Source organism: Parathielavia appendiculata, assembly GCF_033297405.1.
Source record: "Parathielavia appendiculata strain CBS 731.68 unplaced genomic scaffold N657scaffold_1, whole genome shotgun sequence".
Lineage (NCBI taxonomy): Eukaryota > Fungi > Ascomycota > Sordariomycetes > Sordariales > Chaetomiaceae > Parathielavia > Parathielavia appendiculata.
In genome coordinates this window covers 1,351,295-1,364,682 of record NW_026944220.1, presented here as the reverse complement: position 1 = coordinate 1,364,682, position 13,388 = coordinate 1,351,295, and the positions used below count along the sequence as shown (strand labels likewise).

At 53.8% G+C, this 13,388-nt stretch overlaps 4 protein-coding genes across 4 annotated transcripts; 3 read left to right on the top strand and 1 right to left on the bottom strand.

The window, feature by feature from the left end:
- Positions 1–250: 250 nt before the first annotated feature.
- On the top strand, positions 251–2,353 carry N657DRAFT_652168 (WD40 repeat-like protein; the record flags this gene model as incomplete). Its single annotated transcript, XM_062794266.1, has 4 exons — positions 251–282; positions 345–478; positions 549–1,432; positions 1,490–2,353. The coding sequence occupies 4 exons, from the start codon at positions 251–253 to the stop codon at positions 2,351–2,353; spliced, it is 1,914 nt and encodes a 637-aa protein (XP_062652275.1).
- On the bottom strand, positions 2,212–3,063 carry N657DRAFT_638985 (uncharacterized protein). The gene is made up of 2 exons (XM_062791693.1): positions 2,874–3,063; positions 2,212–2,801 (listed from the first exon to the last, which is right to left on the bottom strand). Exons 1-2 carry the CDS (start codon positions 3,040–3,042, stop codon positions 2,545–2,547), a joined length of 426 nt encoding a protein of 141 aa, XP_062652274.1. The 5' UTR covers positions 3,043–3,063; the 3' UTR covers positions 2,212–2,544.
- Positions 3,064–6,983: 3,920 nt separating this feature from the next.
- On the top strand, positions 6,984–7,562 carry N657DRAFT_667745 (uncharacterized protein; the record flags this gene model as incomplete). Its single annotated transcript, XM_062795418.1, has 2 exons — positions 6,984–7,167; positions 7,229–7,562. The coding sequence occupies 2 exons, from the start codon at positions 6,984–6,986 to the stop codon at positions 7,480–7,482; spliced, it is 438 nt and encodes a 145-aa protein (XP_062652273.1). The 3' UTR covers positions 7,483–7,562.
- A 1,546-nt stretch (positions 7,563–9,108) lies between these two features.
- On the top strand, positions 9,109–13,248 carry N657DRAFT_561713 (uncharacterized protein; the record flags this gene model as incomplete). The annotated part of the gene is made up of 5 exons (XM_062788074.1): positions 9,109–9,953; positions 10,005–10,449; positions 10,643–10,863; positions 10,921–11,025; positions 11,076–13,248. The coding sequence occupies 5 exons, from the start codon at positions 9,109–9,111 to the stop codon at positions 13,246–13,248; spliced, it is 3,789 nt and encodes a 1,262-aa protein (XP_062652272.1).
- Between the last annotated feature and the right edge of the window lie 140 nt (positions 13,249–13,388).

Sequence of the window (13,388 nt, the reverse complement as noted above, 5' to 3'; positions counted from 1 at the left end):
ATTCATAGTCTCGAATAAGACATCATATTAATAACAGTGCATGTACGGCGCTCACCGGTACTGTACAAAGCTCCGTACAAGGTACCTCACCTCACATTATAGGTTCCACTTTCAGGCGGAGTATCCCAACCGAATCTCCCCGCCTTCCTTTTCCAGGCGTACAGTTGAAACTTTCTGGTTTCTGCCCAGACAAGAGCTTGCAGCTTTCCGCCGTCGAGACTTTGTGTGCACAGGCACATCGACATCGACCATGAAGTTGACGAATCCGGGCGCAGTCCCTGTGTAAGTGTAGATTATTGATGTTGCGGGCACAACGAGACGAAGAGGCTGACGGAACTGCACAGATACACTGTCGCGGGGCCATCGACTGCTCGCCCCCTGCCAGACTGGCTCGCCCGCCGCAGGAAGAGATCATCCAAGTACGATCCCGAAAACCTCAACAATTTTGAGCTTCTACAAGAGTTTGAGTTTGAAGAGGGCAAGTTCACTTCTTCCCATTCAGTACACGCCTCTCTAGGAACCAGCACTAACCCGCCCGGGATGAACAGCAAGCAACTGCGTCCGAGTGAGCGAGGATGGCAACTGGATCATGAGTTCGGGTACATACAAGCCCCAGTTCCACGTTCATTCGACACAAGAATTGTCCCTGTCCTTCTCGCGCCACACCAAGTCCGAGAACACAACCTTCCTCCTGCTCAGCTCCGACTACACCAAGAGCGTGCATCTGCAGACCGACCGGTCGATAGAATTCCACACACCAATGGGATGCCACTACGAGGTCAGAATCCCGAGGTTCGGCCGAGACTTGGCCTATTTGCGCCAAAGTACAGAGGTGCTCATCCCCGCCGTTGGGGTGAGCGCGGATGGGTCCGGATACGGAGAGGTATTCCGGCTGGATCTAGAGAGGGGCCAGTTCCTCCGCCCGTGGCAGATTGATGTGGGCGGAGACGATCCCGGGAGCGGCTTGCAGGGAAGCATCCACGTAGGCGCCGTCAACGTGGCGGCGGTAGCAGAGAAGACGCACGGCCTGTGTGCGTTTGGCACGTCCATCAGCACCGTCGAGTTCTACGATCCGCGGAGCAAAGGGAGAGTGGCTGTGCTGGGAGGCCACGATGGCGAGGTTACCGCGTTAAACTACAGCGATGACGGGCTATCTCTCGCACTCGGAACGAGCACCGGCCAAATTCGCATCTTCGATTTACGAAACCCCCGTCCCCTGCTCAAGAAGGACCAAGGCATGGGGCTGCCGATCAAAAATTTGATCTACTTGAAGACTCCTACCGAGGAGCGCAAGCTACTCTCGGCCGACAAGCGCATCATCAAGATCTGGGATGAGCACACTGGTGACTTGTGGACTTCGGTTGAACCGTTGGTTGACATCAACCATGTCACTCACGTCCCAGACTCTGGCATGATCTTGACAGCCAACGAAGTAGGCTTTCGAAACACTATTATATTACATAGCTCGACAGCTAACACATGATTGCAGGGCAAACACATGCATTGCTTTTTTATTCCGAACCTGGGCCTCGCCCCCAAGTGGTGCCACTTCCTGGACAACCTGGTCCACGAAATGGAGAACGAGACTCAAACCGAGACCTACGACAATTACAAGTTCCTCACAAAGCCCGAGCTCAAGTCGCTCAGCCTGGACCACCTTATTGGAAAAACCAACCTGCTCCGGCCTTACATGCACGGCTATTTTGTTGCTGCTAAGCTGTACGACCAGGCCCGCCTTATCGCCAACCCGTACATCTGGGAAGAGGAGCGGGCCAAGCGGGTCAAAGAGAAGATTGAGAAGGAGCGCGCAAGCCGCATCAGAGGAGTCAAGAAGGTCAAGGTCAACCAGAAACTGGCGGACAAGATCCTGCAGCGGCAGGAGAAGAGAGCCAAGGTCGACCTTGAAGCCGGCGTTCTCGGCGATTCCCGTTTCGGCAAGCTCTTTGAGGACGAAGAATTCAAGGTGGACGAGACCAGCTACGAGTTCCGGGCTCTCAATCCCAGCACCCAAGTGGAGAACACCAGCCCTAGCCAAAACGCTCGCATTGGAGCGGACGATTCGAGCGACGATGAGAGTGGCTCCGAGGCGGAGAGCGAACATCAGAAACCCAAGGATGACGTGGTCATGCAAGTATCTTCATCAACAGCCCGCGGCGGCAAGATCAGGGACACAGCAATTGGCTCGAGAGCCCAGAAACAAACCCGCGCCGCGAAGGTCCGGACAGGCGACGTCGTTGGAGAGCAACAAATCATATTTGTACCAGAATCTAAAAAGAAGCGGCAGCCCGCGCCGGCACCGATCAAGCGCCAGGACAGGCGGAGTGCGAGCACGAACACCTTCCGCCGATTATAGACACCAGCTTCCCCGTCGAACCCTATATTATACAAGCCAAACTGTGGTATCCCGGTTTCGTTCCCTTCATGAATCGCCAAATGCTCAAAACAAGTCGTTCCTTCGCTGTCTCTCCCAGGGATCTATGATCCGATCTCCAATCCGCGGCCCTTCCGACCTGACACCGCATGTCCATCCGCTGGCGCTAACCCTCACTTCCGGCTGAAGTTGCGCTTCTTCTTGGGCTTGTCATGCCCCTTCTCCAGGTCGAGGTACTCGGGTTTGATCCTTGGTGTTGGCGGCACGTCGTCGTACTTGCCCCGCCCTCCCGCCGACTCTTTGACCGACTTGGGGAACTCGGACCGCCGCGGTGTGAGGACGGTGACCACCTTCCTTGCCGACCTCCGGAGGGTTTCTCTCATTGTCCACTCGCGCTTCTTGGCGACGAAGAAGAGGACCGAGGTTGCGACTGTGGATACCGCTTGTTAAATTGCCGGTCACACTGAGCAATAAAGAGGGGAAAGCGGGGGCTTGGACTTACCGCCGAAAAGCGCGACCACGACGACCACGACGATGATGGCGATCATGGCTCCGTGGGAGAGAACCACTCCGCCGCTGGAGATGCCTGATGCGCCGGCGATGCTGCCGTCAACCTCACCGGTCCCGCTTGTGCCGTCTCCTGCGAGGGGAAAACTGTCGTCGTCCGCCATGTTTTGTGCGTATTAAGTAAGTTTGTCTTTTGGCTGGTGTGTCGTCTCCAGAGACAAATTCGAGCCAACGCCGGGCGGAAAGAGAAAACGAACTACCGCAAAACCAGCAGCGGCGGGTGGCAGAATCAAAGCTTCGGGCTCGGGAGTTGGGAAGGGAAGGGAAGGGTGTGTTGCTCTGCTGCCGGGGTGCGACAGACAGGTATAAGGATAGGCCGGTGGTGTCAGAAGAAGTACGAATAGCCAGACAAGAACGGCCCTCCGCTTTGAGAGGTGTGACTGGCCGCCGACCACACAAATCACGTTTATACCTCCGCAGCCCTGTACCAGACACAGCCGGGGTCCGTCCTCTCGAGGCCTTACCCCAGGTAAACAATGTGCACACTGCAAAATCTGTGATACCTATCGTTATCCAGTGGTTCGACTCTGCAGAATGTACTCTCGGAACTTCTGTGCTGCTGCAGCAGCCGCTTGCACGCAGTTGCCCAAAAAAGAAAAGAGCGCTAGGTTTGAGACGGTCACATCAGCATCGCAGGGCCCCTCTGTGATCCGGGCATCCCATTGGGTGCCGTCCTGATCACAGCAAGCGCCGACGCCATGTGAGGCCGTGCCTCGAGCGTGCATCGGATGTCGTTTGAGCGACAGGGTTGGCTGTCGGCAGAGAGCGACCCCTTTCTGGTGGAGAAGAGCCAAGACGGGATGTGCAGGGTCTGGTAACAATGGGAAGATTTCTGAGGGAAGCAGGCCAATGGAGGATGGGGAAAGAAGCTTGGCGGCGGCTCGAGGGCTGGACAAGTGAAGAAGTAAGGTGGATTGGAACGTCACTTCATCACCACTGCGGCACCGTCTCGAGTCGCCGATGGAGGAGGCATTTTGGAACTTGCATTGCTCGAGGCCTTGGGGTTCAGGCTGATTTAGCTTTGAAGAAGGCGAAGTACACGTCCTATTTTGCACAGCAATGCAGGGAAGGAAGGTACAGGACTGGATCCGGGGTGAGGAATCTGGGACTACATGTAGTTTGAGTCGAGGACTAATTGTATAGAGAAGATGGTTGAAACAGATAGCAAGATAAAGAGGAGGAGATCATGGGTAATGCTAGAGAAAGATGGCCAAAGAATCGATAAGCGCTAGTTGCCGGGTTTGGGAGGAGATTTCACTTTTCGTTTTTCTCCCTAGAGCTAACCTTGTTTGCACTTTCATGCTGAGAAGTGTCTGGCGCGCCTGAGACGCGGTCAGTGGTGTTGATCAAACTGACGGTAGGGTCGGACAGCTGGGTTACTAATCTTTTGCGATTATGCTTTGTGTTTCTGAGTTGAGAACTTTGAAAGTCGCTTCAACCTCACGCGGTTTTGGCGACCCATTGTCCTGTCGACAATCAGTCTTCGAAAAGGCTCGATGTAACAGAATCGGCCCTTGATAGGGTGCTGATGGGGGTTCTGTGAATCGAATTGTTAGCCTTTTCGATTTGCAGAGTGGTTCACAATAACATGATGCTACTCAGTACCGCTCGGCCACCAGCGCTTCTCTTTTTGTGTTAAAATCTCATCCGTGGTCTCGTGGTCATGAGGTCGGAGCATCCATGGATACTTAGGGAAAGACGGCAGCAGGGCTCTGGCGCTTTCCTAGCGCTGGCAACGGCTCAGATCCTGATGTAATTTTGAAGGTAAGTGGATGTAATGGTGAGCGCAATGTCACGATTCAGACTCTGTCTACGTAGTCTTGCTCGCATCACAACAGGTTGCACCTCGGGAGTTGCTTCGGCAGGCGATCACACCCATCTAGAAGATTGTTTTCACCTGTTGGCCAGAGCCCTCTTCGAAGCTGACTTCTCCTGTCAGATCGAAATCTCGGTACAGCTCATCTAGCATTGACAGGAAAAGAAGGGTGAGAACTACTCAGTTCGCTTTCGCACCCTGCAATCAACTTGAACGACGTCCGTTTTCCTAATAGTTTGATCTTGCTTTCAACAGACCCCTTAAACCTTTCTAATGAAGTGGCGGAGGAGTCACACTGTGCTAAATACAATGCCGGTCTGCTGCCCTTCTGTTTCCCCTTTTCGATCCCATTCCGGGGACTACTCAAACCTCCGCTGCCTATTAGGTGGTGCGTCGATCACCTTATTTACGTCGCTGTTAGGAGAAGCATTCAACATTGGTTAGAACCTGCAGCTGGCTTGCCTGCCCCGCCGACTCAAGCCGTGGACTGGACTATGGATACCTGACTTCTCGTGCGCGGGATATATTAAGGTACTTACTTGCCTACCACTGTGCCGGTTCGGGTAGTCTAGGGGAGATATCGACGATGTTAAGCCCTAACAAGCCGGTCGTCTGTCTAGACAGCGCAAAGGGGTATATATACGTTAAATTGTTAGTACTATTTATTCCCCTTCATGGGCTGTGGTTTTGAGGTAAACTTCGAATTTTGTACTCCAAATGAACGAACACGACTAGATAAATGAAACTAACCTGTAGTCGCCAATCAACTTCACTAGATATATAAGTCTATTACTACTAGCTTTCTCTGTTCCTATAGCGTGTGCGTGATATTTGCGCCCTCGTCGACAGAGATCGACACAGTCGTTTCCGAAGCCACTAACAACGACACCAGGGTCAGAAGGTAACGTGCACTAGGTCCATCTACGACGTTCGCCAGCTGTGTCTCGAACATCTACCCCTGCTCCATATCGCTTAACGGAGTTTCCTTGGCCAAGAAAAGGCCAACTGTCTTTCGAGGCCTCCTAGCCGGCGACGTCGGGTTCACCGTCCAGAGCACTGGGAACAGAGGCCAGTGCTCAACGCTGATGGTCATCCGTATTATTGCCCTCGGCCTTGCAAACGTCGAGAACAATGAGATCGGCACCATTGTAGTCAAGGGCGTCTCAATCACATCCTGCTCCCATGAAGCAACTGCTGAGCGCAAGACTAACGCTGACCAGTTGAGCGTCTTCTACGACTGCATTCAAGATGATACTTCCCTTCCTGGCAAAGTCGTCAAGCTCAGTCAACGTTGACTGCAGTCGAGTCCACGTTGTGGTCCATGACCATATCTTATGTACGAGTACCTCCGTAAGTTCCACGCATCTCTCGCAGACGGCCTGGACTATATCTTCAACACGTCCAACCAGTTTGCCGGCAAGAAGATCGGCGCCATCCTCCACGCTGGGGCCGATGACCTCGATTACATCAAGGCACCACTCACTGTTCCAGAGATTTCCCCTGTGGTCACCACCCCGGCCGCAGGTACAGACAAAGCAAAGCATCATTCAAGCTATGAGGAGATAGATAGTATTCGAAAGAGAGGGCCAAGTTACCTATCTTGCATTGAAACGCTCGAAACACCACTTTCTTCGTCATCTTTTATCACACGCACCCATTTGTTGGCTGGCCTTTCCCTGCGATGCACCGCATAAAGTGGTAGCGTAGACTAGCGCCAGCCTAAAGTATGACAAGCTCACGAAGATGAGACGAAGGAAGTCATTCAGCAGCCCGGAGATTGGAGACACGAGAAACGAGGCCGCCACAGCTGCCGCCAGCCAGGAACTGTACCCAGGTTTAGATGTCAGCCCCAAATTGCAGACCACTTTCGCACAAAAAACATCGACGCCCAGACGGCGCCAGTTGACAAAACCCAACAACCCATCAAGACACGAAGGAACTCGAGAAAGCCCTCAATGCTGCCGACGGCTTTCAACCTGTCGACGACTCTTCGGCACCAGACCAGGACGTCGCCGACCGCATCAAGACATCGCAGCAGCTACGGCAAGAATATGAGACTTCCATGGCAAAATTGCCCGCTGATATCACAAAGCAGCATATTTTAGACAAACTGCATGGCCAACTTCATTCAATCATCTCATCTCAAGCACCGAGTTCCTTCTCAAACATGTGAGAACAAATCTCGCAAGCTTAACCGCCAGGATCAGCGACCGTGAAGAGGCGATCACCATGGGAGGGGCGTACAAAAAGACAAAGGAGATCAAGTCCATCAACCGGGACCTGTCGGCCATTAAAGCAAAGCTCAATTCTGCCGCGATGGAAATGAGCGGCGCAGCGAGGTTCTTGGATGCGCAGTCGTCTCCGACATCATTTGAACGCCTGGAACTCACAATCTACGGTTGGAAGGATCAAGGTACGTAGAACACAGCGAGCATTGCCGAAAATAATTACCAGCATGGCTATCATGAAAGCAGGCGAGAATGAGCAAGTCCAGGGCTTGCGGCCAGAAACTGGCGAAGTCCAGGAAGATCACCGGAAGTTGGTGGTGCAGATGACCAACTTGGAGATAATCCGCGAACGCATGCTGAAGAAGAGGGAGGAGAGCCGCTCGCTCAAGAGAATGGAGGACAACGTCCGCACCTATCTTAAAAAAGTGGCCGGCATGCGGCAGATGGTGACGGTAGACAAGGCCACATATCAGACGCCTTCTGGTCATAGCATTGAGTAAATGGTAAGGAAAACTTGCCAAAAAGCGGTTACAGGAGAAGCGCTGGTACCAGGGCAGGCAGGTGGCAAGACAGGAGAAGGAAAGTTTGGAGAGGACAGTTCCTTGCATTGCTGCAAATTCTGGTAAACCATGGCCAGAGTTGGCATGGTACCCGACGTGATGATGATGAGCCCAGGACATCAAGCTGACGTGTTCAGTCTGGGGAATTTTGCTGGCAGAATTTTCAACGGCGGCCCTGCCTTAGTTTAAGGGTGTCACATACCGGTAAGTCTCAAGGTTGTTTGGACTTGTCGGCTTGCAAGTTGCTCTTGCACCTCACGCAGTCCCAGGCGTCTTCCTGGTTCTTCAGCGATTCGGCTCAAAATCGAAGCATGATCTGTTCAGAGTGACTTCAACCGAAGAGTGCATAACCCTGTCCGCTTGGCGACCAGCGCTTCCTCTTCTGTTGGTACTCTGCTATCTGAAGTTGCGGATCTAAAGCCCGGTCAGTTATGGGCAGCCGTTTGCGAAAAACAAACTTCATTCATAGCCAGTCTTTTTGTGTGGAGTTTTGGAAATGTGAAAATAGGAGCATGTGGTAACTCTCTTCTTTTGTCACAGACAGACCGATTCAGATATTGATATCTTCCAAATTGTGGCCGTTGCTATGACCAGAAGTCGCCGGATGCGTGTCCCTTGCCGCTCCGTCCCAAGATCAAACGCGCTGCTGCAGTGCTCTCCCGCTTGTTTGAACTTCGGACCCAGGAAGCACATAGACTCAAGTGTCCAGTATGGAAGGATTTATCGGAGAGTTTTCGAGCTGATATTCTGGTAAACATGCTCCGACACTACAAACAGACTTGGGTCTTCTGCCCTGTTCTACCAAGAAGCCGAAAAATTACTCGCACTAACTCTGGAGCATCTGGCCAGGTTGGTAATTCGGGTTCGCTCAGGCTTTGCTGGCCCATCTCCGTGCCCGAGGTAAGCTCACCTAATTTGAACCTACGGGACAACTTGCCGCCTATAAGGCAGGAAGGAACGACGGACCTCTCGGCTTCAAGCCGCCGATTCGTCAACGGCGGCCGTCAATGATTTCTCGACTGAGAAGGCACGAAGGTACGACAGGACCAGGCTACTTCCATGACTCTAGGCTTCTTCCACTTTGTTCACTTCGCCATCAACCAGGAATCAAACCCTACATGCCAGGGTCTTTCCCATCACCAGAGACCCTCTTCGACTTCCTTACCCTCCTTTAGCACGCCACAAAACGCACGATCCAGTAGACGGGCCTTATGCGAGCTGTTCATCTCCTGCATCTATTACTTCTGATTTCAAGAAAAGATCATAGCCGGTTCCCCTGCAACCCACCTCGGCAAGCTGTCAGCGACGTCACCCCGTCCCATCAGTGCCATGCCGCACTCGTCCCCTGAACAGGTCAGACCGCTCAGTCCTTTGAGCCAGATGCCTGGGACAGGAAGTCTCAGTACCTCCTTGGAGGCCATGCCAAACCAGGATGGGGACCCAGACGCGCAACTCGAGCACCAAGAGTCGCTGCCTGCTCCTTCATTGTCACCCAACGCCAAGGGACACAGCTGCCAGGACGTTCCGCCGGAAGCAGCGGTCATTCACAACACTCCCGAAGAGCCCATGCTCTTGGAGAAGCCGTCGACTCTCTCCAAGAATCTCAACTTGGACAAGGGTTACCAGTTTGGCCCCGCGGTACAGTTGGTTCCTGGATACTTCACCCACAGACCAGGAAAGCAGGCCCACCTTCAACAGGATGTCTGCCTTCAACCTCAAGTGCAGGATATTCTGTCACGTTCAGCCAAACAGACCGGCAGTTCCCAAGCCGCTTTTCGCTCTCTCGGCGGCACCCCAACTGAGAATGCCACCATCAGCAACCTTCGCTCAGCTGTATCCTCTGGCAGACTCAGGACGAATCCTTCTCCAAGTAGCTGTGGCTCCTCTCATGAGAGCACCAACAAACATGATGGAGAGACCACTACAAGAAAACTTCCACTCACGATTGAACATGTTCCTTTCCCGGACGCGTCCCCGAAACAGTCAGCAAAGCCTACCTTCCCGGTCCCGAAAGCTCGAAACCAGCACGAAGCTCCCGCACTTCCGACCGACGTGGAAACACTCTCAGAGGTTCTAACTGTGGCCAGGACAAACAACTCGGCATCGGCTCCAGAACCGCGCACCTCTCAGCCCACCGTGCAATGCTACGCCGACAACGCAAACCGACATCACGAGTCCCCCAATTACGATCAGCGAGCACCTCTCGCAGCGTCGGAGAGGGAAGAAAGAAGCCACAGGCAGCATCGGTCTTCTACACCGCAAGTGGTAAGCGCCTGTCACTCAGTGCGAGAGTATGGAGAACAATCTCGGAGCCACATGGCCCGCCCAGTCAGGGACATGGGACGTAGGCCTGCTCAAGCAGATTACCGGGCTCGCCCAGAGTCACGCAGTTCCAACATTTCGAAACAGAGGTTGGTTCATAACGCGCATCACTATATTGCGCCAGCCACTGACCAAAAGAGCAGGTCCAGATGCGGGTCGCTGGCGTCCAGTCCGATGTTACGACAGCGGAGGGTCAACATCAGCCACGAGTTCACCACTGGACTAGCCGGAGTCATCAATCAATTTACACAGCAGCAAAGTGCTGCACTTGAGGAGCAGAAGGCAAAGTATCACAAGTACATCAAGCGGCTCCGGCGGGAGCTTGCTGAAGAGTCCGCAATTGTTGCTCAGCAGAACTCCCAGATGAACGCCCAGATCAAGGCCATCGAAGAGCTTCAGCACACCAAGGAACTGGTGACAAGTCAGTTGAACGGCATGGAAGCCAAGTTGGCGGCTTCTGAGGATAGGTCTCGAAGGCTCGAGGAGAAGTACCGGGCGTGCAAAGCGCACCTCAACTCTGCAATCCAGGAGCAGCAGGATCTCTACACTCGCTCGAAACAGCAATGGACGGAAGCCCTTGAGCAAGTGCGTGCAATGGAGAGGTCTCAGAAGGCTTGGGCAGAGATGGCTGTTCGAAAAGCCGAAGTAATCAGGGAGCAGATGTCTGAGAAAGTCCGGCAGGCCATCGCTCAGAACAAGAGTGAAGCATTGGAACGTAAGCATCAACACAGGACACCGAGTGCTACGGAAACTGACACTCTGTCCAGTGTACAAAAAGATCAATGCCCTGACACAACAGGTTGACGAGAAAGAAGCGGAGCTCAGTCGGGAGCGGGAGGCTGTTCGTGTGTTGTCTGAGCAGTTGAAGCAACTCAAGGCAAGCTCGAGTGGATTCGAGACGCTCGGTATTCAGGGCAAAGAAATTCTCCAAAGGCTTGAGGAGCAGCAAGTAAAGGCAGATGAGGAGCGTCAAAAGTCGGCACAGGAATTCAGGGACAGGTCAGTACTCCATGGCGGGATACCCGGCGGGGTTGATGGCTAAGACTGTATTGACAGGCTCGACTCCCTTGTAAACCGGCTTGAAGCACTCTCCAGCATGATGTCGGGACAGCCCGACGTCTTGTCCGGCATTCAGGCGGCTCAGGATGAGTCCCTGCGCAGGTGAGTATCTCGCTGTGGCCTTTGTCTCTTTCGTCCACTGACCTGAGAAGCATGACAACCAAACTGAACACCGCCCTGGAGTCGGGAGATGCAACCCTTCAGGCCACAAACCAGTTATCGGCTGACCTCGAACATCACATGGGAAAGGTCTGGGAGAGGCTGGGCAACCAACTCGAATCACTCGGCAAACAACTCGCAGAAAAGGCCGAGGAGAACGGCATGGTGTCAACGCTGTACAAGAGGAAAGATGCCGAATGTGAACGGCACATGAAGGAGCTCACAGCATTGAGGGTGACCGTGGAGAAGCAAGCAGACCAGATTCACGAACTTGAGACCAACTTGGTTGCCCTGGATGCAGCCCAAGACGAGAACGAGGAGACGATCAGGCGGTTGGAAGCTGCAGGGGCCGAGGCGGCTCAAGCCAGAGAAGAGTTGGACTCCAAAACAGCTGCCTTGCAAGAATTGCAGAGCAAACTCGACGCCAAAGAGAGGGCGTATGCTTCCGAATTGCAGAACTACAGTTCAAACATGCAGAAGCTCGCTCAGGCAATCCAGGACAAAGACCGGAACTCCGGTGCCGCAGCTAAGGAGGCTGCGGAAACTGCTCGTCGTGAAGTCCGCGTTGAGCTGGAAAGGGTTAATGCGGAGACTGAGAAGCGTCTTCAAGAGACGCGGCAGCAACGAGACTCGCTGGCGGAGGAGTTGCAAAAGTTGAAGCAACAGGTCGACGAGAAGAAACAAAACGAGGCGCGGGATGCCGCCACAATCCGATCGCTTTGGGAGAATCTTGCCGTGGAGGAAGCGAAGGGGAAGCTGGCTGCCGAGAAGCTCGCAGAAGACTCGGCCAATTCAAAACAGGTTGAAAGCCAGCTATCGTCCAAGGCCCAAAACTTGGAGGCAGAACTCGAGGCCTTCAAGTCTCGGGCTGCTGAGTTGGAGGAAGAGAGCCAGCGTCGCCTGGCCAGAATTAAAGCACTCGTTGCCGGCCTGAAGCAATGGGCAGACCAAGAAGGTATTGTCATTGGTGATCTGGACTGCTTCAGCGACGAGAGTAAAAGCCCAGAGCAAATCGTTGCAGGACTCGTACAGATTCTAGGGTGCCTTCCGCCCGCCCGGAGATCGGAAACCATCACCCCTGAGAAACGCTCGGGGGATCTACTGCTTCGCGGTGAGAATTCCAGGTTCTTTTTAAGCAGCCAGCAATCGCAGAGCGATCTGGAGGACCGGAAACACGGTGATCAATCAGCGAAGAGCAGCATCAGTGCAACAGGAAGCGAGCATTCGGGGTCCGAGGAGACGCTCACGAAGAATGCTCTCGGGAACGATCCGCTATCGTACGCGTCAACGTTGCGCCACATGAGGCGTGTTGTCGTCCGCAGTCCGGCAAACGTGCCAAACGAGCCAGCCGCACCGTCGGTCGACCAGGAAAAGCAGCGGAGAAGGGAGGCTCTGCAACCAAAGTCCATCATGAAGCGAGTCACCAGGAGCACGTCGAACCAGCTGAAGCAGGAGGTGCTTGATACCGGTGCGGGCCATGGTGCTTTCAAAAGGAGCAGGCATAACGGAACGCCCTTTGGATCATCCGCCGCGAAACCACGAACAGACAAGCCCGCAAGCGAGAAGACTAATTCGGCATCTGAGACACAAGCTACTGAGAGCACCAACGGCGCGTTCTTGAAGCGTCCCACCAAGCGAAGACGTTCGGAGACATCGAGGACAGATGACTCAGATAATGTCCCAGGAAGCGCCGGCCAGGGGATGAAGAGACAGTTATCACGGCCCGGTGGTGTACCGCAAAATGGAATTCCTTACTCGGAAGATGGAGTGCCAATCTCCGGAAAACAGGGCGGTGTTGATAGCCATCACCAGACACCACCCTCCAGCTTGAGCAACTGTCACTCACTCCAGTCTGCTTCGGCTCGCATCTCCCGGAGGGGCTCAGGGACAATGGGAAGGAGACCACCCGCGAACACCAGCAACGTCCTGGGCCAAAGACAAGCGAATGTACGGACGTACGGCTCACAGAGGGCGGCTGAAGAGCCTTCAACTGGTAATGGGTACACGAGCTCCCAGTTCGCCCCGGGGTCACAATCGCAGTCACAGTCGCAATCGCGGTACTGGTCGAGACCGAAGGAGGAGTCGCAGGAGTCAACAACTTTCTCGCAGGGTGTCCGAGTGGATGAGAAACCCGTTCCAGGACTGAATTCTTGTCCAGGTCTATGATTGCTGCACCATTTGCTAGATATCTTGGTGGATGTGGCTCCAAAATGTTAGTCCTTTGTTTGGTCTGCAATTGGCCATGTTTGGCGATGTAAAGAAAGAGGTTGAAGAGAAGAAGGCCAAATGGTATCTTTTTATCAAAC

Bases quoted from the DNA above. Each gene is read 5' to 3' on its own strand.
- N657DRAFT_638985 (XM_062791693.1), bottom strand. From the start codon at position 3,042: ATGGCGGACGACGACAGTTTTCCCCTCGCAGGAGACGGCACAAGCGGG. The intron at 2,802-2,873 runs GTAAGTCCAAGC...CGGTATCCACAG, and splicing joins CGTGGTCGCGCTTTTCGGCG to TCGCAACCTCGGTCCTCTTC.